Consider the following 26834-nt stretch of genomic DNA (forward strand, 5'->3'; position numbering starts at 1 on the left):
TTCAAACAGAGATTAAAGGATTATTAGATGTTAAGAGAATAGCATAAGAGTGAAAGCAACGCTATTACAACACCAGGAACCCAGGTTAGAATTTAGCGCCATCTGTAAAGAGTTTGTACTCTACTTTCCTCCCATATTTCAAAAACCATACTGGAGGTTGCAGGTTAATTGGTGCATTCGTGCAGCACAGGCTCAAGGAACCGTATCAGATGGGAGAGATATTAAACATTTTTTTTTTCTCATCTATGTTCACAAAGGAAAAGGATATTGGACAATGGCTTAGTTATGGAAAAGATAGGGATTAGTAAAGAAAGGGTTTTGGAGCTTCTAGAGTCAGTAAAAGTGGATAAGTCTCCTGGTCCTGATGGGATTTTCCCCAGGACATTAAGAGAGGTCAGGGAGCAAATAGCGGAGGCACTGTCAGTGATTTTTCAACAATCACTGGAAGAAGGTGTGGTGCCGCGGGATTGGAGGGTTGCTAATTTAGTTCCGTTGTTTAAAAAAGGCACGAGGTGTCAGCCAAGTAATTATAGGCCTGTAAGCTCGACTTCAGTGGTAGGGAAAGTTATGGAGGGTATTCTTAGAGATGTATGAATATCCAGATAAGCAGGGATTGATCAGGAGTACCCAGCATGGGTTTGTGAAGGGGAGGTCATGTTTGACAAACCTTGTTGAGTTTTTCGAAGAAATGATAAGAAAGGTGGATGAAGGTAGGGCAGTTGATTTAGTCGATCTGGATTTTTGCAAAGCTTTTGATGAGGTTTTCCACATGAAAGGTTAGTAAGGTTGGTTCAGTCACTAGGGATTAATAGAGAAATAGGAAGATGGATCCAGAGGTGGCTGGAGGAGAGACAGCAGAGGGTCATGGTGGACAAGGATGGAAGCCTGTAATGAGCAAAGTACCTCAAGGATCGGTGCTAGGTCCCCATTTGTTCATAATTTATATAAAGGATTTGGAGGATGGAGTGGTTAACTGGGTTAGTAAATACGCAGACGATCCGAAAATAGGAGAGTGGTGGATAGTGAGGAAGGTTTTCAAGGATTACAGAGGCATTTGGTTTGTCTGGAGAGTTGGGCTGAAAGATGGCAGATGGAATTTAATGTAGTGTAAGGTGCTTAATTTCTGTAAAAATAATCGAAATAGGACATATGTAGTAAAGGGGAGGACATTGGGGAATCCATAAGTACAAGAGATCTTGGAGTTATGCTGCAGGGTTCCTTGAAGGTGGATTCTCATGTTGACAGAGTGGTTAAGAAGGCATTTGGTATGCTGGCCTTCATAAATCATAGCATAGAGTATAGGAGCTGGGAAGTGATGTTGCGACTGTTTAACGTGTTGGTGAGGCCAAGTTTGGAGTATTATGTTCAGTTCTGGTCTCCAAATTATAGGAAGGATACAGATAAGGTTGCCTGGTTTAAAATACCTAGAGTACAGAAAAAGATTGAAGAGGTTAAGACTTTATTCCTTGGAATGTAGACGGTTGAAAGGGGATTTGATAGAGGTGTTTAAAATTATGAAGGGATGCAAGTAGACTCTTCCCTGAGAGCAGGGGAGGTTGAAACAAGAGGACACAAGTTGAGGGTAAGGGGGCAAAATTTTAGGAGAAACATTAGAGGATGCTTCTTCACTCAAGAGAGTGGTGGCTGAATGGAATAATCTTCCAGAGGAAATAGTTGAGGCAGAGTCAATTCTTTCATTTAAGAGGAGGCTGGATAGTTACATGGATAAGAGAAGGTTAGGGGGTAATGGGCGGAGAATAGGCAGGGAGGGGGGGAGCTAGCAGAGTTGTTTGATTAAACTGGTGTGGACTTGTAGGGCCAAGATGGCCTGTTTCCATGCCATAAACTGTTATATGATACTCCTTATCCATTACAACTCTGCAATGAACCAATTAACAAACTTCAAGATGTAGGTCCTTTCAACTTATTCCTTTGAGTACTAATTTTCATCATTCACCTGTTTAAATAACCATATCCTAAAGTCTTCTATTACTAAAAATTAAATAATTTATTCACCTCCCAATGCAGCACCAAAGCTTCCTCTTCGAAGTTTTGCATCATCTTCACTAAGTTGGTTTTGAAGTTTAGAAACTTTTCCAGATGAACCAGCTAGATCAGGATTACTCAACTTTCTGAACAGCAATCGAGATGATCCAGAAAGTTCTGCCTGCAACAAAAATAATGAACCATGAACATACTATTTTCAAACACATTTATACAAGAAGAAAGCTTCCATGACACAATGCAACAATTTGTTAATCTGTCATTTCCAACAACTATGCATTTCTGATGAGAGATAAATTTATGGCATTAGAAATTATCAAGATCCAAACAAGACAGTATCAATCACATCCATACTGTAATAGAAATGGATGCCAGTTTGTCATCATCTGTTAATTGGAGAAGACATACGCACAAAATGAATTTAGATCTAATCTCTACTGCTTCAGTCGTTAAACCCACCATTACGTCCTCTGAGTGCAGATGTGACACTCTCCCTGATTTGCAATGCTACACCCCCATCTCTTTTACCTCCTTATCCATCATTAAATTAATGAAACCCTGGAATATTGAGCTTCCAATCCTGTCCCTCTTGAAGCCATATCTTGGTAACGTCCATCAAATCAAAATTCCAAGTTTCAATCCAGACTAAATTCATCTGCCTTCCCCAAATACTTCTGACCTTAAAATATACACAATTTCGCCCTTCAGTCTCACTTTAACCATATTGGAATCGTTCCCTCCTGTACCAACTCATTAATTAACCAAAGGAAAAAAAAGCACAAAATTCTCATTTTGACGATGAATAAAATGAGGAAACTGTAACCTCAAAGTGATTTTTTTGACAATGTAAATATATAATATTGACGATATCAGCCACATATTCAAATATGATTCCATTATATACTGTTGGTGTCTCTTCTTCTTAAAAAGTTTAAAATAGAGAAAAATGTTACCTTTTTTTTTCTCCCACACAGCTTGAAGCAAATTTTACGTAATCAAGCAATATTATTTTAAGGATGTGGCGGCCCACAATTGCGGAGATCGGACAGGCACATCGAGCGGCAGCAGATGCAGACAGAGATCGCTAAAGCAATTCCCAGGACAACGAACCAGCAGAGGCAGAACCTGGGGCAGCATCAGACCAACAGCCCTAAAATAGCGTTGGTCAAGCTGCCCAGCTAACTCAGCAGAAACAGGCTGAGGAAGAAGGGCCTTCATATGCATGGACATTCCGACCGCTATTGTTATTCATACGGCTGACTCAGTCAATCAGCAAAAACAGCGGGAACTTGAACAGTATTAAAGCAGCCTTTCCAGCCATAATAAAGGAGTGAGCTTAACCTGCCACACTGTGTGTGTGTGTGTGTGTGTGTGTGTGTGTGTGTGTGTGTGTGTGTGTGTGTGTGTTTCTTTGTAGAGGTTGGCTACAATTGGTGACCCCGACTGTTTAGAAGGAATCTAAACCTAGCAATGGAGAACGAAGCAGCAGTCAACGCAGTTGGCCTGAAGCTCCCGACCTTCTGGACAGTTCGACCCGGTATGTGGTTCAATCACGCGGAGGCTCAGTTCCAGATTTGGGGCATCACAGCAGAGACTACCATGTGGACAGTGCCGTGTATCTGCAGACTGCAGCCAGAACGGCCAACTTTATCCACAAGCCACCATCGGAAGGCACTTACACTGCCTTCAAAGAGCTATTAACTGAGACGTTCAGACTCTCGCAGTGAGAACGAGGTGCACGTTTGCTCCACCTGGATGAGCTTGGAGACAGATCCCTGTCAGCACTCATCAATGAGATGTTGGCCCTCCTGGGAGATGAGCAGCCTGGCATCATGTTCGACCAGGCATTCCTGGAACAGATACCTGAAGACATCCAATTGCTCCTGGTGGATGCGGATTTCACCGACCCCCCCCAGAAAGTCGCAGCACGGGCAGACATTCTGTGGAAACAGAAACAGAAGTGCTCGGCTACTGTGGGGCTCATAAAGAAGTCCCACAATCAGACCAGAGTAGTCCCAAGCAAGGAACAGCAGACAAGAGGCAGTAGCGAGTCCCCCAGCAACAGATGGTGCTTCTACCACTGGAGATGGGGCACCGAGGCCAGTCCCCCTGCGAGTTCCAGGGAAACGACATGGCCAGCTGTTGCTGATGGCTATGATGTACATCTGGGACCATCTGTCCGGCAGACTCTTCCTGGTGGATACAGGAGCAGAGGTCAGCTTGATACCCCCGACAGGGTTGGACACTAGGCACAGGCTAGCGGGACCCACGTTGAGGGCTGCCAACCACAACAGTATACGGACCTATGGCACTCATAGGGCTGAGCTGTAGTTTAGGGGAAGTCACTTCTTGTGGGAGTTCACACTGGCTGCAGTGGAACTCCTCGGAGCGGATTTCCTGTGAGCCCACAGCCTCCTAGTGGACCTTAAGGGTAAGTGACTCATCCACATCGAGGGGCGCAATGTTTCCGGCAATGCACCTGGACTCCGTCCACACCTCGGAGGATGAGTTCTCCAAAGTGCCAGCAGGATTCCCAGCAATCATTTACCCTCAGTTCACAGCAGAGATGCCTCGACACAGCGTCAGACATCACATCCTGACCAAGGGCCCACCTCTCCACGCAAGGGGGAGACGACTTCCCCCAGAAAAGCTCCAACTGACAAAGGAGGAGATCTGCAAGCTCGAGGAGTTGGGTGTCATTTGACGGTCAGACAGCCCAAGGGCCTCACCCCTACATGTGGTGTCTAAAGCAACTGGGGGTTGGAGACCATGTAGCGACTATTGCCGGTTCAAAGAGGCCACCACCCCGGACTGTTAATCCGTGCCACAGATCTAGGATTTTGCAACAATCCTGCACAGGGTAACAATATTCTCAAAAGTAGACCTCGTGCGAGGATATCACCAGATCACGGTGCATCCTGATCACATCCCTAAGATGAATATCATGACTCTATTTGGCCTGTTTGAGTTCCCGATGATGCCATTCGGGCTCAAAAATGCAGCACAGACATTCCAGCGACTGATGGACGCAGTGGGCTGAGACCTGGACGGCACTTTCGTCTACCTCGACAATATCCTCGTGGCACATAGAACCCGACAGCGGCACCTTCAGCACCTCTGATATCTCTGTAGTCGTCTCTAGGTGTTCCGCCTCACCATCAACCTGGCCAAATGCCAGTATGGCCTGAAAACCATTGACTTCCTGGGCCACAGGATTACAAAGGACGGGGCCACACCACTGCTCGACAAGGTAGAGACCATCTGCAGCTTCCCGAAGCCCAATACAACCAAAGGTCTGCAGGAGTTCATGGGGATGATAAACTTTTATCACAAGTTTATCCCAGCAGCTGCCCGAGCAATGCGCCCTCTGTTCATCCTGATGTCTGGCAAAGAGAAGGACCTGACCTGGGATAACGAATCCCCACATGGGTTTGTGGAAACCAAAGAAGCCCTGGACAAAGCTGCACACCTGACCCACCCCAGACCAGATGCACCCACAGCCCTCACAGTCGATGCCTCAGGAACAGCTATTGGTGGAGTCCTGGACCAGCAGATAGAAGGAAGTTGATACCCACTAGCTTTCTTCAGCAAACATCTGTGGTCCCCTGAACTAAAATACTGAGTTTTCGATAGAGAGTTGCTGCCGCTGTACTTAGCCATCCGCCACTTCCAGTACTTTCTTGAGGGAAGGGCTTTCACGGACCACAAACCACTGATTTTCGCCCTGGCTAAAATTTCTGATCCCTGGTCAGCCCGCCAACAGAGACATTTGTCTTACATCTCTGAGTACACCACCAACGTCAAGTACATCTCGGGCAAAGAAAACGTGGTCACGGACGCCTTGTCAAGACACAGCATCCACTCTCTGGTCAACAGTCTGGACTTCGCAGCACTGGCAGAGGCAAGGCAGCAAGACGACGAGATTCCGCAGTACAGGACCACTGACACAGACCCTCGGCTTCAGGATGTTCCAGTCAGCACAGGTACTACCACTCTCCTGTGCGACGTGGCCACCGGGCAGGTTCAACCTATTGTCCCAATGGCATGGAGGCGACGAGATGTTGACTCCATCCACAGGTTGGCACACCCATCCATCAGGACTACGGTCCGGCTGGTGGCCAGCAAGTACGTGTGGCATGGATTGCAGAAACAAGTCCGGGGGTGGGCCAAGGCGTGCATGCAATACCAAACAGTCAAAGTGCAGCGACACACCAAGGGCCCCCTACAGCCTTTTGAGCCAACGGAACGCAGGTTTGACCACATTCACGTGGACATAGTGGGTCCCTTGCCACACTCTCATGGTTTCTGCTACCTATTCACAATGGCCGACCGCTTCACCCGGTGGCCAGAAGCAATTCACCTGGCCAACACATCCACCAGGCCCTGATTGCAAGATTCGGAATGCCACAGCACATCACTTCTGACCAAGACGCACAGTTTGTGGTCTGACATTGCCAACCTGTGGGGCACTCAGCTACACCATAGTACAGCATACCACTCAAAAGCCAACAGCATGGTGGAGCGTTTCCACAGGCACCTCAAAACCGCCCTCATGACCAAACTCAAGGGCCCCAAATGGGTGGTTGAGCTACCACGGGCACTACTGGGCACCAGAACAGCACTGAAAGAAGACCTCCACGCATCCTCCATTGAAATCATCTACGGAGCCCCACTCACGGTTCCCGGAGATTTCATTCCACAGGCCAGAGAACAGCAGCAGGAGTCAACCATCTTCCTGAAAAGGCTGCGCGAAAAGGTCAGTAACCTGCCTCCGATCCTACCCTCCAGACACGGACAAGTCAAGTCCAACATCCCCAAAGAACTCAAGGTCTGTGAGTATGTGCTTGTATGCAAAGGACCCCACCATTCACCACTGCAGAAGCCATACGAAGGTCTCTTTTAAGTCATCCAGAACAACAGAGCCACCTTCGAACTGGACATCAGTGGTAAACCAAAGATCTTCACTATAGATAGACTCAAGCCTGCCCACACAGACCCAGCAGAACCCTTGGAGACACCAACACCTCGACACAGAGGAAGACCACAAAGGACTTTGGGAACTATACCTACGGACACTATAGACTGTAACGCCAGTTCTGGGGGTGGGGGGTGGGTCATGTGGCAGCCCGCAATTGCGGAGATCAGGCCGGCACATCGCGCGGCATCAGATGCGGACAAAGATCGTTAAAGCAATTCCCAGGACAATGAACCGGCGGGGGTAGAAACTGGGGCAGCATCAGACCAACAGCCCTAAAATGGCATTGGTCAAGCTGCCCAGCTAACTCAGCAGAAACAGGCTGGGGAAGAAGGGCCTTCATATGCATGGATGTTCCCGCCCGCTATTGTTATTCATACGGCTGACTCAGTCAATCAGCAAAAACGGGAACTTGAACAGTATAAAAGCAGCCTTTCCAGCCCTAATAAAGGAGTGAGCTTAACCTGCCATACTGTGTGTGTGTGTTTCTTTGTAGCAGTTGGCTACAAGTTCATGAGTTCCTAAATACTTTCAAGTTGTGGCACAATATTTCCAGAAACGTACAATTACAACAGAAGAACATTGACTCAAACACAAAAATTCATTTATTTAGAGCTGGATAGCCAGACATCTCACCCCAAATCATATTCTCTTTCATAAAACAACAAACAAAAATGGCTTCTGTAAAACAAGTAATTTTACTAGTCTCCTCCGCACTGATCATCAACACAGGCCCACCCCAAGGATATGTGCTTAGCCCACTGCTCTACTCATATTACACCCACGACTGTGTGGCCAGGCACAATTCCAATGCCATCTAAAAGTTTGCCGATGACACCACAGTTATCGGTAGAATCACAAACAGCAATGAGGAAGCGTCCAGGAGGGAGATAGATCAGCTCATTGAATGGTGTAATGACAACAACCTTGCCCTCCTCATCAGCAAAATCAAGATGACTGTGGACTTCAGGAGGAAGTCAGGGGGCTCAGGAGTGGAGAGGGTCAAGAATTTCAAATTCCTGGGTGTCAACATCTCCAAGGATCTATCCTGGAGTCTCCACATGGATGCAGTCACAAAGAAGGCTCGCCTTCTTATAGAAGCCTATACTTTGTGAGGTATCTGAGGACGTTCGGTATGTCACTGAAGACTCTTGTAAACTTCTGCATGTGTATCGTGGAGAGCATTCTGGCTGCTTTCATCACTTCCTGGTATGGAGTCACCAACGCTCAGGACAAGAATAAACTCCAGAGGATTGTTAACTCAGCCTGCAACATCACAGGCACCAGAGCTCGCTCCATCAAGAACATCTACATGAGGCCGTGTCTTAAAAAAGCGCCTCTTCCCTCAAAGACCCCCACCACCCAGGCCATGCCCTCTCCACTCTGCTACCAGCAGGGAAAAGGTACAGGAGCCTAAAGACGAGCACTCAGCAACACATGGACAGCTTCTTCCCCACTGCCATCAGATCCCTGAATAGTCAACGAACCAAACAAACTGCCTTACTTTTCATGCACTAGTATTGTTATAATATTTTTATAGTAATGTCATAAGATAGTTATAATGTGTTTACACTGTGACGCTGCCGCAAAACACCAAATTTCATGACTTGTTCATGACAAAAAAATCTTGATTCTAAATGAAGATAGCCACAAACAAATCAAATAAAAACCTATGAACTTCTTTTCATAGATTAATTGCAACAAAAATGCCCAATTTGAAACATATTAATGAAGTCAGTGAAGAGATCACGAAGCATACACCAGCAAGATAAGCTTAACTCTTTCACTTGATACAAAGGCCTCCTGAAAACTCAACTCTTAGACTGACTTTTGATTATCGGATCAATACTGGTTTGTGATTTTGCTGTCAAAATGGTTAAAGAATTCACAAGGATGCTACGCAAATGCAACATAACTGTTAAATTAATAAGCCAGCAGATTTGTATGTGTGTGTATTTATAATATTGATCTCTATTGATTGATTTATCTTTGTTTCAATAGGCCAAGTCCAACAGAAAAGCTTTTACATGTTGTATTTTTCGTGCGCTTCTAGTCATAACTTGATGGTACAATTTATACAAGATGTGCATTTTGTTCATTAAAACAATCTGGCTTTCACCCAAGTTCTTTCATGCTATCCATTACTGACAAGTTAAGAATCAAAATGATGAAAGCCAAGTGGTACAGATGGACAAGTTCCAACTCACATTGTGCAGTAACTATGGGGACTCGGTTTTGAATCAACTCCAATTCATTTCAAACTCAATGTCAAAACTGTTTTATGAAGAAGCTGCATTTTGATTGTATGGAACAAATTTCTTTGTATGATCAATTTCTGCCAAAATATAAATTTCTTCAGGACATTGTAATCCCCAGCATAAACAGACAAAAGATGACTGTTAAAATCTTAACAGTTGTGACATGTTGGACTGAAGCCTCTCTCAAAAATGGACTCATTCCAACTCCAGCCCTCTCCAGAAAAGTCGGGAAAAACAAAGGAAAATACAAAGGCACAGAAATAAAAGTTACAGAAAAGTGAGTATAAAGGTGGAAAGAAGATGGCCACAAAAAAAGAAAAATCGAAAGCAACGGTAAGAAGAGAGGAAGAGAAGACAAAGGAGGAAAAAGGTGAAGGCCTTACCTGTCCTAAGAGGCCCGCTGCGGAGAGAGAAACCCGCTCCCTCAGGTCGGTAAATAATGGACTACAAAAATGGCTCAGAGCCGAGTAAAAGTGCGCAACCGCGCATGCGCGATGCGAATGAAAAAAAACACACCGACGGGAGGGGGGACCAGCTGGGGAGTCGATCTCCACAGCCGGCAACGACAGCTGCAGAACACCTGCAGCAAGAAGAGACCACAGAAGACAATAGAAACAAGAAAGAAGAGGAGGAAAGGGCACCAAAGAAACAACAGATGGCCAACCCAGAGGAAGAAGAGGAAGAGGAAGAGTACAGTGAAATAGAAGAAGAAAAGAAAGGCAAGATAAAGGATATACTTTCTCTTATTAAAGGATACATGGAGTCATTTAAAGAATGGCAAACACAGGAATTTAAGGATTTAAGAAAAAGAATAAACAACACAGAAGAGAAAATAAATAAAATAGAGATGACCTTAACAGAAATGAGAAAGAAAATGGACAATGGAAGAGCGGGCAGTAGCAGCAGAAATGGAGGTAGAAGACTTAAAAAAGAAATTGGAAGAATCTAATAAAAAAACTAAAGAGACACAAGAACTACTAGCTCAAAAAATAGATACAATGGAAAACCATAACAGAAGAAATAACATAAAGATAGTGGGCCTTAAGGAAGATATGAGGGAGTTTATAAAAGAGTGGATCCCTAAGACCCTAGGATGTCCAGAACTACAGCAAGAAATGGAAATAGAAAGGGCACATAGAGTATTGGCCTCTAAACCACAACCACAACAAAAACCAAGATCTATTGTAGTAAAATTCCTAAGATATACTACAAGAGAAAAGGTACTGGAGAAGACAATGGAAAAAGTAAGAGAGGGCAACAAACCACTGGAGTATAAAGGGCAAAAAATCTTCATTTATCCAGATATAAGTTTTGAACTCCTAAAGAAGAGAAAAGAGTTCAATACAGCAAAGGCGATTTTATGGAAGAAAGGGTATAAATTTATACTAAAGCATCCAGCAGTATTGAAAATATTCATTCCAGGACAACAAAACAGACTATTCTCGGATCCAGAAGAAGCACGAAAATTTGCAGAACAATTACAAAAATAGACTGAGGGAGGAAGACGGGTAATGAGAGTTAAAATGATCACGATGGATATGTATGTGGGTAAAGACAAAAATAGACTGAGGGATGAAGACGGGTAATGAGAGTAAAAATGATCACGATTGATAATGTATGCGGGTAAAGAGGTATAAGAGTGAATAGAGACAATGTGCATATGTGAATGTATCTGTACTTAGAGGAAAATATAGATAGTATAGGCAAGAATTAATAAGGGAAGGTAATGGAATAGAGAGAATAAGGAGGGAATTAAAAGAGTGACCTTTGTGACATATGAAAAGTGAAATCTTTTCTGGGGGGGGCGGGGTGGGGGGAAATAGCGGTCACTGCAAAATCAGTTGACGCTTGCGAGTGGATTCGCAAATCCAAGTGGAGAGGGGAGATGTGGTTGTCCGACAAGGGATAAAGGACAACTCAGGAGGGGAAGGGGAGATTGGGGATAAATAAGATAGAAATAGGAGAATAAGGAAAATGTTGGATGTTGTAGGAATGTTGTCTTATAAAGAGTTGAAAATAAGAAAACAGAAATGGAAAAGGAGGAAAGGTAATGATGGAAAAACGGAAAGAGAAGATAAACAAAATATAAAAGGGCTACGCTGAACTATATGACTTTAAATATTAATGGAATACATAACCAAATTAAAAGGAAGAAACTACTAAACTTAAATGAATAAATGTATTCCATTAGAAAAAATAACATATAGGTTAAGAAATAATATTGAAATATTCGAACAAGTATAGGAGCCTTACATTAAATACAATAGCGAAAACCTACCAGGGACAAACATTACCTAAGTTGATGGAAGGAGAAGGAAAGAAAAGAATGGACTCAGTAGAATTTCTGGTGTATTTTTGTTGAATGACAACATTGTCTGACTGGCTTAATGCAACCTAGATTGTATACCTAAAATGGATGAGAGGCGGGGGTGGGGGGGTGGCTTGGGAGGAGGGAGGGTGGGGGGAGAAAAAGTCACTGTATATGTGTGAAAAAGAAATAGTGTATATCATGGCTAATGTGATTTATGGTGTGAAAAATAAAAAATTTAAAAAAAAATATCCTTTGCCAGTAGAGCAGTTAAGAATAGGTTTGTTCTGATTTCCATAATGAATAAAAACAGTATTTTTCTCAAAAAAAAGGACTCATTCCCAACATAATTTGAAACTTAAATACAGTAATAAAAGGCACCCAAAGCAAAAAGGAGAAAACCATACCACTTTGAGAGTTTATTTAAAAAGCTTCATTCCCTACATTTACAATATTACAAAATGCAGGACCTCCCATTTCAATAAGGTTGAAGCAAAGTTGATCGAGTAAGGGAGACTAGCAAGGTGTGAGGATTAGGAAAGGCATCTGTTTAAGGTGAATGGATCATCAAAAGGTTCTCCTCCTCCCCCCCCCCCCTCAAAGAGAGGGGTGGGTGCCTGGGTGGTATTGGAGGCTGATACATTAAAAACATTTAAAAGACTCTCAATGTACATACACGGAAGTAAGAAAAATAGACGGCTATGAGTGAGCAGTAGGAAAGGGTTAGATTATCGTGGAGTAGGTTTATATCAGTCAGCATAGCATCATGGGGTGAAAGGCCTGTTCTGTGTTACAATGTTCTGCGTTCTAGACAAGAGCAGGAATTGTTCTATTCAATAAATACATATTTATAACATAGATCCAAATCCAGAAAATTCTAAGATCTTTATAACTAAGAGGAAATATGTCAAGCAATACCTCCAGATAAAGCATTCATTTATACCATTGATTGAAGAGTTGGAATATCAGGAACTCTGGGACACAGTAATGCCACAATCAAGCAATGATCATAAATTATGTTTTCTTTTGGTAGAATTATTGGTAGGTAAATAGTGGTCCCTCAAAAGAGTTTCACATGTCTTTTTATTTTAATGTAAAATGAAGCACACATTTACAATTGCACAATTATATCCTCCTCAATCAAGGGGTTGAGACCTAAAGTGGAGTTTTTACCCATGATCTCTGACTCAAAAGTGAAATGTCACATATAGAGACTGACACACAGCACAAACTCTTCAGCCCACCACATCCATGCCAACCATCAACCACCCATTTATACTAATCCTACATTGTTCCTATTTTTATTCTCATCAATTGTCTCCTAATTCGAATTAAAAGAGTGACCTTTGTGACATATGAAAAGTGAAATCTTTTCTGGGGGGGCTGGGTGGGGGGAAATAGCGGTCACTGCAAAATCAGTTGACGCTTGCGAGTGGATTCGCAAACCCAAATGGAGAGGGGAGATGTGGTTGTCCGACAAGGGATAAAGGACAACTCAGGAGGGGAAGGGGAGATTGGGGATAAAGAAGATATAAATAGGAGAATAAGGAAAATGTTGGATGTTGTAGGAATGTTGTCTTATAAAGAGTTGAAAATAAGAAAACAGAAATGGAAAAGGAGGAAAGGTAATGATGGAAAAACGGAAAGAGAAGATAAACAAAATATAAAATGGCTACGCTGAACTATATGACTTTAAATATTAATGGAATACATAACCAAATTAAAAGGAAGAAACTACTAAATTTACTGAAAAAGTAAAAAATTGATATAGCATTTGTCCAAGAAACACACTTAACTGAATTGGAGCACAAGAAATTAAAGAGAGATTGGGTAGGACATGTAACAGCAGCATCGTATAATTCAAAAGCAAGAGGAGTGGCTATATTAATTAGTAAAAATGTGCCATTTAAAATAGAAGAGGAAATAATAGATCCAGCAGGGAGATATGTTATGATAAAATGTCAGATATATTCGGAGTTTTGGAATCTACTTAATGTATATTCACCTAATGAAGAAGATCAAAAGTTTATGCAAGATATCTTTTTGAAGGTAGCTAATACGCAAGGGAACATACTAATAGGAGGGGATTTCAACCTGAATTTGGATCCAAATATGGATAAAACGGGGAAAAAAATTAACAGGAAGAACAAAGTAACCAAATTTATAATTAAATCAATGCAAGAAATGAAACTTTTGGATATATGGAGGAAACAAAACCCAAAAGAAAAGGAATACTCATACTACTCGGCTAGACATAAAACATACTCAAGAATAGACCTATTTTTGTTATCAGCTAGTATGCAGGATAGAGTAAGAAAAACAGAATATAAAGCGAGAATGCTATCGGACCATTCACCCTTAATATTGACAGTAAAGCTAGAGGACATCCCTCCAAGAATGTATAGATGGAGATTAAACCCCATGCTACTTAAAAGACAGGATTTTAGAGAATTTATTGAAAAACAATTAAAAATGTATTTTGAAGTAAATACGGAATCAGTGGAAGATAAGTTTATACTATGGGACGCAATGAAAGCATTCATTAGAGGGCAAATAATAAGTTATGTAACCAAGATGAAGAAGGACTATAATCAGGAAACAGAGCAGTTGGAAAGGGAAATAGTAAACATAGAAAAAAAATTAGCAATGAAGGAAGATACAACTAAAAGAAGAGAATTGGCGGATAAAAAAATAAAATATGAAACATTACAAACATATAAGGTAGAGAAGAATATAATGAAGACAAAACAGAAATATTATGAACTAGGTGAAAAAATGCACAAAATCCTAGCATGGCAGCTTAAGACAGACCAAGCTAAGAAAATGGTATTGGCATCAAGGAAAAAAGACAAACAAATTACATATAATCCAAAAGAAATTAAGAAAAACTTTAGAGAATTCTATGAACAATTATACCGAACTGAAAACGAAGGGAAAGAAGGGAAAATAGATGAATTTTTGACTAAAATTGAACTACCAAAACTACAAATAGAGGAACAAAATAAATTAACAGAACCATTTGGAACAGTAGAAATACAAGAGATAATAAAAAAATTACCAAATAATAAGACACCAGGAGAGGATGGATTTCCAATAGAATTCTACAAAACATTTAAAGACTTATTAATACCGCCCCTCCTGGAGGTAATCAACCAGATTGATGAGACACAAAACTTACCAGATTCATGTAAAACAGCAATAATTACAGTAATACTAAAACAAGGGAAAGATCCACTCTCACCAGCGTCATATAGACCAATATCTTTGCTAAACACAGATTATAAGATAATAGCTAAACTATTAGCAAACAGATTAGCAGAACAGGTACCGAAAATGGTAAATTTAGACCAAACTGGATTTATCAAAAAAAGACGCACAACAGACAATATTTGTAAATTTATTAACTTAATTCATGCAGTAGAAGGAAATAAAGCACCTACAGTAGCAGTTGCTTTAGACGCAGAGAAGGCCTTCGACAGAGTAGAATGGAACTATTTGTTCAAAGTATTGCAAAAATTCAGTTTACCGGAGAAGTATATTAATTGGATTAAAGCATTATATAAGGGACCGTTAGCGAAAGTGACAGTAAATGGACATGTATCAAAGCAATTTAACTTAAGCAGGTCAACGCGGCAGGGATGCCCACTATCACCTTTATTGTTTGCGCTAGCTATAGAACCACTAGCAGAATTGATAAGAATAGATAATAATATAAAAGGAATAAAAATAAAAGACAGGGAATATAAAATCAGTCTATTTGCGGATGATGTTATAGTGTACTTAACAGAACCAGAACTATCAATAAAAGAATTATATAAGAAATTGAAGGAATATGGAGAAGTGTCGGGTTACAAGATAAACGTAAATAAAAGTGAAGCAATGCCTATGAATAATGCGGATTTCTCAAAATTTAAGAAGGAATCTCCATTCAGATGGCAAATGCAGGCAATAAGATATCTAGGTGTACAAATAAACAAAAATCTAGGCCAATTATATAAACTCAATTACAATCCACTAATGAAAAAAATTACAGGACGATTTAGAGCATTGGAAAGATCTACTACTAACACTGATAGGAAGGATAAACTGTATTAAAATGAACATTTTTCCGAGGATATTATACTTATTTCAGGGATTGCCAATACAACTGACAGAAAAATTCTTCAAAGAGTTAAAGAAAATAATAAGGAAATTTTTATGGAGGGGGGGAAACCGAGGATAGCACTAGATAAATTAACAGAATGGTATAAACAAGGAGGCTTACAATTGCCAAACTTCAAAAATTATTATAGAGCCGCACAATTAAGATACCTATCAGATTTTTATCAAACAAGGGAAAAACCAGACTGGACGAGATTAGAATTAGATAAAATAGGGGAAAAGATACCTGAACACATATTATATAAATGGGACGAAAAATTGGTACAACATAGAACTTCTCCAATATTACATTATCTCCTCAATATTTGGAAGAAGATTCATGTAGAAAGAAATAAAACAAATTATCAATTACCAAAACTAATATTGACGCAAAATAAGCTACTCCATTTTACAATAGATAACCTTTCCTTTAGAGAATGTGAAAAAAAAGGGATTAAAAGAATAGAAAATTGTTTTTCAGGAAGTAGATTCTTATCCTTTGAACAAATGAGAGATAAGTACAATATAACCGGAGATACAGCGCTGGCATATTACCAACTGAGATCCTACTTGAAAGATAAATTAGGAAGCAATTTGAGTTTACCAGAGGGAAGTAACCTTGAATATGTGATTACAGATACAATGTTAATCAAAAGATTTATAACAAATATGTATATTAAACTGCAAGAAAAGGAGAATGAGGAAACAAATGGTAAAACTAAACAAAAGTGGGAACAAGATTTAAATATAAAGATAAAAAAGGAAACATGGGAGAAATTATGTTCTGGAACGATGAGAAATACAATAAATACGAGGCAATGTATGATACAATATAATTGGTTACACAGACTATACATTACACCGCAAAAGTTAAATAAATGGGACCCAACAGTATCTGATAGATGTTTTCGATGTAAAAAAGAAATGGGAACAACAATTCATGCAATCTGGACATGTGAGAGAGTAGAAAAATTTTGGGATGATCTCAATCAGATATTAAATAAAATAACAGAAAACAATATACCAAAGAATCCAGAGATCTTTCTCCTAAGTAACATAAAAAACAAAGAATTTGGAATTGATTTGGAGGATGCACAAAAAAGATTTGTTAAGATAGCCCTAGCCGTAGCAAAAAAAATGTATTATGTCAACCTGGAAATTGGAAGATAATTTGAAAATACAACAATGGTATATAGAAATGAATAAATGTATTCCATTAGAAAAAATAACATATAGTTTAAGAAATAATATTGAAATATTCGAACAAGTATGGGAGCCTTACATTAAATACAATAGCGAAAACCTACCGGGAACAAACATTACCTAAGTTGATGGAAGGAGAAGGAAAGAAAAGAATGGACTCAGTAGAATTTCTGGTGTATTTTTGTTGAATGACAACATTGTCTGACTGGTTTAATGCAACCTAGATTGTATACCTAAAATGGATGAGGGGGGGGGGTGGGGGGGTGGCTTGGGAGGAGAGGGGGGGGGGGGAGAAAAAGTCACTGTATATGTGTCAAAAATAAAAAGTGTATATCATGGCTAATGTGATTTATGGTGTGAAAATTTAAAAAAAAAAATTGTCTCCTAATTCCATCATTCACCTGAAACCAGAGGAAGATTTACAGAAACATTTAACCTGTCAGCCGACACGCTGTTGGAACAAGGAGGGAAAAAACCAAAAGGACAATCATTGTTTGGTCACATGATACCTTATCAGTAAAATAAGATCAGTTTAAAGTTATATCCCAAAATACACCTCTGAGGGGGACGATTATCTGGAATAGGCTGACAATGGAAGTGATGGAGGAAGATACATTACAATATTTAAAAGATATTTTCAAGTTCAAGTTTATTTGCATCCAATTGTACAAGTTCAACCTGACAAAACAGCATTCTCCAATCCTTGGTGAAAAAACATGCAAGCACGCATACAGCCAATACACGTGCAGTACAAATATACGTATATAAAAATAAATAAATACTGTTTAATAAATAATAGAATCCCAGAGGGTTTGCGCAGTTCATTCACCAGTCTCACTGTTTCTCAGCCTGGGTTCTGTCTGTTACTCCTGTACCTCTTTCCTGTCAGGAGAAGCTTGAAGAATCTGTGTGCGGGGTGGTTGGGGTCCTCAAAGATTTTGCAAGGCCTCCTCAAACAAATCACAGCAATGGAAGGGGGGGGGGTGTGGGGAAGGGAGAGGAACCCAATGATCCTCTATGCCATTCTTATGGTCCAGTGGATTGGCCTGCGATCCAATGTTCTACAACAACCAAACCACAGTTATGCAGCCAGCCAGGATGCTCTCAATAGAGGTCCTGAAGAAGTGGCCTGTATTGTGGCCAGTAGCCATGTCTGCCTCCACTTCATTACGTGTGGTCACTGTTGCACCTTCCTGACAAATAAAGAGATGTTGCCTGTCCAGGATAGGTCACCACTTTAGTGGATTCCAAGGAACTTGGTGCTCTCTACTCTCTCCACTGGTCATCCCTGGTCCTCCCGAAATCCACAATCATCCTCTTTGTCTTGTCCACAATGTTACTTAGGTTGTTATTCTTGCACGATTTAATGGGTTTTCCACCTCTTCTCTGTAATGTGACTCACCATGGTTTCTGATGAGATGACAGTTTGCAGATGACAAACTGATGACTGTGAGAGCTGGATCTGGCCCAGCACTATGAGTCAGTAGCGTGAACAGGAATGGGCTGAGCACACAGCTCGGAGATGTGCCAGAGCTCGACTTTCTACTGCCGACCTGGATATTTCCGTTAGCAAGTCCAGAATACAGTTACAGAGAGGGGTGCGAGGACAGCTTCTCCACCAGCCTCTGAAAATGATTGTATTCAATCCCAACCTGAAGTCAATGAGAGCAGCCTGGAGTACAAGGCATTGTTCTCCAGGCGGGTTAGGACGGAGTGGAGGGGGCAAGGCTATAGCATCGTCAGTGGAGCAGTTTCATGTCAGTAAAATGAAATGGGTCCAGAGTCTCTGGGCAGTGAGCTTTGATTTGCTCCATCACCAGACACTCCAAGTGTTTCATCATGGTGGAGGTTCAGTACCACTGGTCAAGAGTCATTGAGGCCTGTTACCGTCACCCTCTTTGGTACCGGGATGATGGTGGCTGTCTTGAAACCTTCAGGGACAATAGACTGCTGCAGTGATGTATGACCATATAACCATTTACAGAGCGGAAACAGTCCATGTCGGCCTTTCGAGTCCGCACCGGTTCACTTGAACAACTCCACTAGCTCAATCCTCTCGCTCTCCGCCAATATCCCTCCAACCCCTCACCTCCACGTACACATCCAACCTTCTCTTAAATGACAGAAGGAACCCTGCCACAATTATCTCATTCGGAAGAACATTCCATTCTGCCACCACTCTCTGAGTGAAGAAGCATCCTCTAATATTTCTCCTAAAGTTTGTTGGAGATGTTCGTAAGGACCTCTGTCAATTGGTCAGAACCCAACCAGGTATGTTGTCTAGTCTTGCTGCCTTGTCTGGGTTCACCTTGGATCATGTTATCCTCACTTTGGCTGCGGCCATGCAAGGGGGCCGTTCATTAAGGGGAGATGGAGCTTTCTTTGACGGCAGCCTGCTCTTCTTGACAAATCATGTGAAGATGTTCAGTCCTTCCAGAAGGAAGGTTTCATTGTCTTCGGCTCGCAAGATTGTCTGGTGGTCTATTTATGGTCTTGATCCCTTGTCACATGCACCTCGTGTCGCACAGCTGTCTCTGGATCTTCTGGGAGTGTCTTCCAGATTGCATGGGAGAGGACAGCCCTGGCTAATCTAAGTGCCTTGTTAGGTTCTTGGGATCAGAAAGGGATAAGGGTGTAATGCAGGCAAATGGGATTAGCAGAAAGAGGAATCATGATCAGCATGGACAAGGTGGGCCAAAAAAGGTCTGTCACTATGCAGTCCTTTGATTCTATGATAAATGCTAATGAAGTGACACTTTGAAACATCAATCAGAACTTTTTTTAATCCTATTACGAGACAAACTGAAACCTTTGAAGATGACTTCAGGCACAGTGAAGTTCAGAGTCTGTAAAATATCAGTAAACATGTTGTTATGCATCAAATGAATGAAAAACACCTTGATGTTGAACAGAATGAGCCAGATGCCTTGATTTTGTACTTCAGCTAAATTAAACTTTCTATCAAACAAGGCACTGGATCAATTTCATCTCCTGTGGCAGCATTAAATTTATAAGCAATAAATTTAACATGAAACAGATTTAATTAATAGTGTTCAATATGAAAATGAATGAATGATTGCAAATTTTGATGATGCTGGTTGCGCAGAGTACAAAAAAGATGCACTTAACAGGCCATTGATACATCCAAAAATTCTCTTGCATTCTCATCCTTCCTCAAGTTCACTGATCATCCAACTGCACAAACACAACCCAACAAAACAGCATTCTCTGGACCTCAGTGCAAAAACATGGAAACACACAAACAGACATAGCACACATACAGACATGCAATACATATGCAGAACAAATACACACACAAAAATATTGCTTCATAAATAGAAGAAACCAGATCATTCAGTCTCAGCAAATTCCCATTAAAATACACTGTAAGCAAGTCAATTCCTGCTTGGCAAGCTTGTAAAGCACGGATTGTAAGAAACAAGTTTTCATTTTACAGAGTGAAATGCTATCAGTGTGATTATTGGTCCCAGACAAGCCCAGCATATACAAACTTGCACACAAAAAAATCCATGTACGCAGTTTGATTCAAAGCAAATTACTGACCCTGCCAAATCTCACAATTTTAATCATAAGTTTCAATGAAAATTACTCAAGGCAAACTTCCACATTATCAAAACAGACAAACCTGAACTGTCCATTTAAATATCTGTGAAGACATGAAAAGATGCAAAGGAATGCTCAAAGATTTTGAATAACACATACAAGTAAAAGACAACTTCAGCTCCAGGGTTGGGCAAGGAATTCTAGCTTTTGAAACCATGTGCAAAAGGTATGTTGCAAGCTTGCTCCAAATACTGAGTAAACTTCAAAACAAATCATTAAAATGTTCCAAAGGACTTGCAGCAAATATAACCCAAATTAGGCAAAATGAAAGGTTATTGCTACCTTTTCTCCAACTCAAATGCTCAAAGCCATTAATACAGCAGTAAATGTTATCTTTCACCTAGGCAGTAAAACAAATCAAGACTTGCTTCAAGAGTGAAACACTTAATCGAAAAAGATACTTGTAGAAATGCTGGAAAAAATATTTGACATCAGAGAACTGGCTTAATGTGATCTGAATTAAATGCAAAGAAATCAGAATTACCAAGAATGGAACCTCAACATCTGTAATGCATTTTTAAATATCTGCCATACCTGATTATTCATGAAATGGAAAGATGCTTCCAGTTGCTTGTTAATGGAATTATACAATTAGCTGTTCATTAATCCAATGAATCAGAAGCCATTATATATCTATAGCAGATTAGAAGGATTGAGTCAGCTCTAAACACGTTTCCATGTTTTTACAGCTCTAAAAAAAAAAATTCAACTTCCTGGTCCATGCCAACCAAATTGTCCATCACTGCAAGTCCCATTTGCCTGGAATTTGTCCATTGTCCTTCTAAACCTTTCCTATCCTACCCATATACTTGCCAAGGTCTTTTTAAATGATTTGGCCTCTTCCACTTCCTCTACCAGCTTATTCCATTTACACATCCGGTTTTAAAGATCTGGTTCTAAACTCTGAATGATAATTCACCTCATCAATATCCTAAATTTTATGCACTCAAGCTTACTCTTCAGCCTCCTATACTCCAGGGCAAAGGTTTTCAAACTTTTTCGTTCCACCCACACACCACCTTAAGCAATCCCTTACTAATCACAGAGCACCTATAGCAAAGGGAATATTAAAGTGGTATGTGACTGGAAGAAAAAGGTTGAGAACCATTGCTCCAGGGTAAAAAGTCTCAGCCCATCTAGTTTGTGCTTGGAACTCAAGCCCTCCAGTCCCAGCAACAACCTTGTCAATCTTTTCCACACCCTTTCCAGCTAAACAGCATTCTTCTTGTAGCTTAGCAGTCAGAACTCCATAACCATCCACCTAAAGAAACAAAAGATGCAAGGCTGATTGAAAATAAATAATAGTTCATGCCTTTAATAGCTTGCATTTTTAATAATAAGTTGCAAAAGCAATCCCAATACAGTAAAACTCTACTTATCCAACAGACCAAACAAGCAGATCCAGATCCAACAGTCATCAAATTTGCAGAAGAAGCAACAACAATGAGTCACAATGCAGAGAGGAGTTGGAAAATCTCACGATACAGTGCAAGAGTAACAACCCGAGTCTCAACATGGACTAGACTAGTGGTTCCCAACCTTATCCTTTCCACTCACATCACACTTTAAGTATTCCCTATGCCATAGTGTTCTGTGATTAGTGAGGGATTGCTTAAGGTGGTATGTGAGTAGGAAGGGAAGGTTGAGAATCACTGCTCTAGACCCAATTATTATAGAAATATTTTGCTTGAGAAAAATTGTCATTGGCCCATTTCCTTTGGAGTTATGAAACTGTGCACATAACGAATCAATTTGGAATGATTAAAACTGTGGTTTTCAAACTTTTTCTTTCCACCCACATACCACCTTAAGCAATCCCTTATTAATCACAGAACACTTGTGGCATAGAGAATACTTAAAGTGGTATGTGAGTGGAAAGTAAAAGGTTGGGAACCACTGGACTAGATGATGGAGATGACCATGAACTTCAGGAGGGCTAGGAATGACCACTGTCCACAACACATCAAAAACTCTGTCGTGGAGAGAACCAAGTTCCTTGGAGTCCATTTAACTAGTGACCTATTGTGGACACACAGCATCTCTTCACGAGTCAGGAAGGCGCAACAGCAAACAAACTTCCTGAGAAGACTGATGCTGGCAAGGCTACTGACAACCATCATGTCAACTTTCCTGAGGAGCTTTATAGACAGCATCCTGGAAAGCTATGGTACGGTTGCTGCAGAGAAATGGATCGGAGGTCAAACCACATGACCAGAAGAGTGGCACAGAGAGAATGGAGTCTCCCTCCCCTCCATCAATGTGATCTAATGGGTTTGTCCTCTGAAACAGGTGTGAAAAAGCATTGAGGACCCCTTCCACCCTAGACACAGCATCGTTTATGGAAAATAAACCACATGAACTATATACTATTTCTTAAGTATTAATTAATCCATTACTATGTAACAATTTACTATGAGCTATATTTGCTGTGTATTCATCATTGTATTTACTGCACTGTACACACTGTGCTTCAGGGTGCCAGTTTGCTCACACTGTGCAAGGGTAACAATTCATTATGTCAAGAATAAGGTAGCAAGATATGATGAAACACGTGGTTCAAAACATGATAAGATTAATAGGGTGGAAAATAATGAAAATAATTGTGGCGAGATTAGGGATGACATACTGTTAAGATATGTGGTTATGAATGACTAGGTGTACAAATGTGATTAAGTCAGGACTATAATATACAAAAAGGCTATGCATTATGTTGTGTGGGCAGTCAGTGACTAATTCTTTGATCGCAAAAGTTTTAGTTTGCAAATAAAAGTTTGAACTTCTTGAAGAATTCTCCATGTCGCCTGATTAATTTTTAGATCTCGGTCAGGGAAGAGATTTTTCTTTTTCTTTGGCTTGGCTTCGCAGTCGAAGATTTATGGAGGGGGTAAATGTCCACGTCAGCTGCAGGCTCGTTTGTGGCTGACAAGTCCGATGCGGGACAGGCAGACACGGTTGCAGCGGTTGCAGGGGAAAATTGGTTGGTTGGGGTTGGGTGTTGGGTTTTTCCTCCTTTGCCTTTTGTCAGTGAGGTGGGCTCTGCGGTCTTCTTCAAAGGAGGTTGCTGCCCGCCAAACTGTGAGGCGCCAAGATGCACGGTTTGAGGCGATATCAGTCCACTGGCGGTGGTCAATGTGGCAGGCACCAAGAGATTTCTTTAGGCAGTCCTTGTACCTTTACTTTGGTGCACCTCTGTCACGGTGGCCAGTGGAGAGCTCGCCATATAACACGATCTTGGGAAGGTGATGGTCCTCCATTCTGGAGACGTGATCCACCCAGCGCAGCTGGATCTTCAGCAGCGTGGACTCGATGCTGAGACCTCTGCCATCTCGAGTACTTCGACGTTAGGGATGAAAGTGCTCCAATGAATGTTGAGGATGGAGCGGAAACAACGCTGGTGGAAGCGTTCTAGGAGCCGTAGGTGATGCCGGTAGAGGACCCATGATTCGGAGCCGAACAGGAGTGTGGGTATGACAACGGCTCTGTGTACGCTTATCTTTGTGAGGTTTTTCAGTTGGTTATTTTTCCAGACTCTTTTGTGTAGTCTTCCAAAGGCGCTATTTGCCTTGGCGAGTCTGTTGTCTATCTCACTGTCGATCCTTGCATCTGATGAAATGGTGCAGCCGAGATAGGTAAACTGGTTGACCGTTTTGAGTTTTGTGTGCCCGATGGAGATGTGGGGGGGCTGGTAGTCATGGTGGGGAGCTGGCTGATGGAGGACCTCAGTTTTCTTCAGGCTGACTTCCAGGCCAAACATTTTGGCAGTTTCCGCAAAACAGGACGTCAAGCGCTGAAGAGCTGGCTCTGAATGGGCAACTAAAGCGGCATCGTCTGCAAAGAGTAGTTCACGGACAAGTTTCTCTTGTGTCTTGGTGTGAGCTTGCAGGCGCCTCAGATTGAAGAGACTGCCATCCGTGCGGTACCGGATGTAAACAGCGTCTTCATTGTTGAGGTCTTTCATGGCTTGTTTCAGCATCATGCTGAAGAAGATTGAAAAGAGGGTTGGTGCGAGAACACAGCCTTGCTTCACGCCATTGTTAATGGAGAAGGGTTCAGAGAGCTCATTGCTGTATCTGACCCGACCTTGTTGTTTTCGTGCAGTTGGATAATCATGTTGAGGAACTTTGGGGGGCATCCGATGCGCTCTAGTATTTGCCAAAGCCCTTTCCTGCTCACGGTGTCGAAGGCTTTGGTGAGGTCAACAAAGGTGATGTAGAGTCCTTTGTTTTGTTCTCTGCACTTTTCTTGGAGCTGTCTGAGAGCAAAGACCATGTCAGTAGTTCCTCTGTTTGCGCGAAAGCCGCACTGTGATTCTGGGAGAATATTCTCAGCGACACTAGGTATTATTCTATTTAGGAGAATCCAAGCAAAGATTTTGCCTGCAATGGAGAGCAGAGTGATTCCCCTGTAGTTTGAGCAGTCTGATTTCTCGCCCTTGTAAGGCTCACCTTACAAAGCCGTCCTGTCCAGAGAAGAAACAAGCCTTCCGTCGCGCATGCAGCCATCTTCAGCGCAAACTCCGGGAGATCCAAAATGAGTGGTGGACTAGCCTCGCCAAACGAACCCAGCTCAGCCCGGACACTGGTGACTTCAGGGGTTTCTACGAGGCTCTAAAGGCTGTGTACAGCCCCTCATCCCAAGTCCAAAGCCCGCTGCGCAGCTCAGACGGCAAAGTCCTCCTCAGCGACAAGATCTCCATCCTCAACCGATGGTCAGAACACTTCCAATCTCTTTTCAGTGCCAACCGCTCAGTCCAAGATTCCGCCCTGCTCCAGCTCCCTCAACAGCCCCTAAGGCTAGAGCTGGATGAGGTCCTCACCCAGGATGAGACATATAAGGCAAACGAACAACTGAAAAGTGGCAAAGCAGCAGGTATGGATGGAATCCCCCCAGAGGTCTGGAAGGCTGGCGGCAAAACTCTGCATGCCAAACTGCATGAGTTTTTCAAGCTTTGTTGGGACCAAGGAAAACTGCCTCAAGACCTTCGTGATGCCACCATCATCACCCAGGGAAGAGATACCAGGCTGAGGAACAGCTTCTTCCCACGGGCAGTGAGAAGGCTGAAGGACCAAAGGAACTCCTCACACTAACCATCTGAGACTCTTATTAACAAATAATGTTTATTTATTTACTTTTAATACTTGTCTTGCATATGCACTGCTGCCTGTATGTGTGTTAGTCTGGTTGTATTTCTGCACGATTGCACCAAGGACCGGAGAACGCTGTTTCATCAGATTACACTTGTGTAATCAGATGATAATAAACTTAACTTGACAGATTTTTGACCATTCAGAAATTATCCTTTTTAATGCAAGCTTATTATCACAGGTACCACAATAGAGGTTCTTTGGAGAGATCAACTGGACATCTCCCACTTCCTCTTGAAGCTCATTTCATTGACACATTCAACAGTGTGTTGAGTTACAGAGAAAGACCACTTGGTTTGAGCAAATTCAGCATAATTTTACTGCTGAGGTTCATTTAAGAGTTTGACAACAGTTGGAAAGATATGGTCCTTGAATCTGGTGGTTCATGATCCCACTCATGAATCTTTTCCTTACAGGAGGGAGATGAATGGAGGATGGCCAGGATAGAGGAGATGAGGTTTTTTTTTATATAACATTGGCTGTAAATGAGAGGTCAATCTTAAGTTCCAAGGCAGTAGTAGTGAGAGATAGCACTGATAGAGGAGAGTGGATATTAACAATGCCCTGAGCTACATTCACAACCTTCTGCAGTTTCTTGCAGTCTCAGGCACAACAGTTTCTGTACTACATAGTGATGCACCCTGAGAGTATGTTTTTATTGATGCAGCTGTATAAGTTACGGGATGCAGGCGACGTGCCAGATTTCCTCAGGTTTCAGACAGAAAGTAGATGCACTGCTACATTTCATTGCCCATTATATCAACAAAGGTGGGCCAGGACAAGCCCTAATGCTGTTTACAACCTCCACCTCAATTTTAATTAACTTATTTTTTATGCTACAAAGTTCAACAGATTTTTAATGAACCTGGTAAATACAAAGGCAGGGCAGGAACTGGGGCTACAAATGAGTCATGTTCCAAACCATCTGGATTTGCAAATAGTCAGCAAGCAGGTTATCACAGAAGTATAGAACACCACAGCACAGAAGAGGCCATTTGGCCCTTCAAGTCTGTGCTGAAACATTATTTTGTCAATCCCATCGACCTGCATCCAGTCTATAACCCTCCAGACCTCTCCCATCATATATCCATCCAATTTATTCTTGAAACTTAAGATTAACCCCGCATTTACCACATCAGATGGCACCTCGTTCCACACTCCCACCACTCTGAGTGAAG

General features: G+C 41.7%; 1 protein-coding gene across 2 annotated transcripts in view; it reads right to left on the reverse strand.

Annotated features, from left to right (window-relative positions):
* The window catches only part of mast2 (microtubule associated serine/threonine kinase 2), a 416446-nt gene that overhangs the window by 379105 nt on the left and 10507 nt on the right, over window positions 1–26834 (reverse strand). For both annotated transcript variants that reach the window (XM_069938760.1, XM_069938759.1), the window contains exon 2: window positions 2017–2167. In XM_069938760.1, the coding sequence (XP_069794861.1) occupies window positions 2017–2167 (151 nt within the window). The remainder of the gene's footprint in view (window positions 1–2016; window positions 2168–26834) is intronic.

This window comes from Narcine bancroftii, chromosome 5 (assembly GCF_036971445.1).
Source record: "Narcine bancroftii isolate sNarBan1 chromosome 5, sNarBan1.hap1, whole genome shotgun sequence".
Lineage (NCBI taxonomy): Eukaryota > Metazoa > Chordata > Chondrichthyes > Torpediniformes > Narcinidae > Narcine > Narcine bancroftii.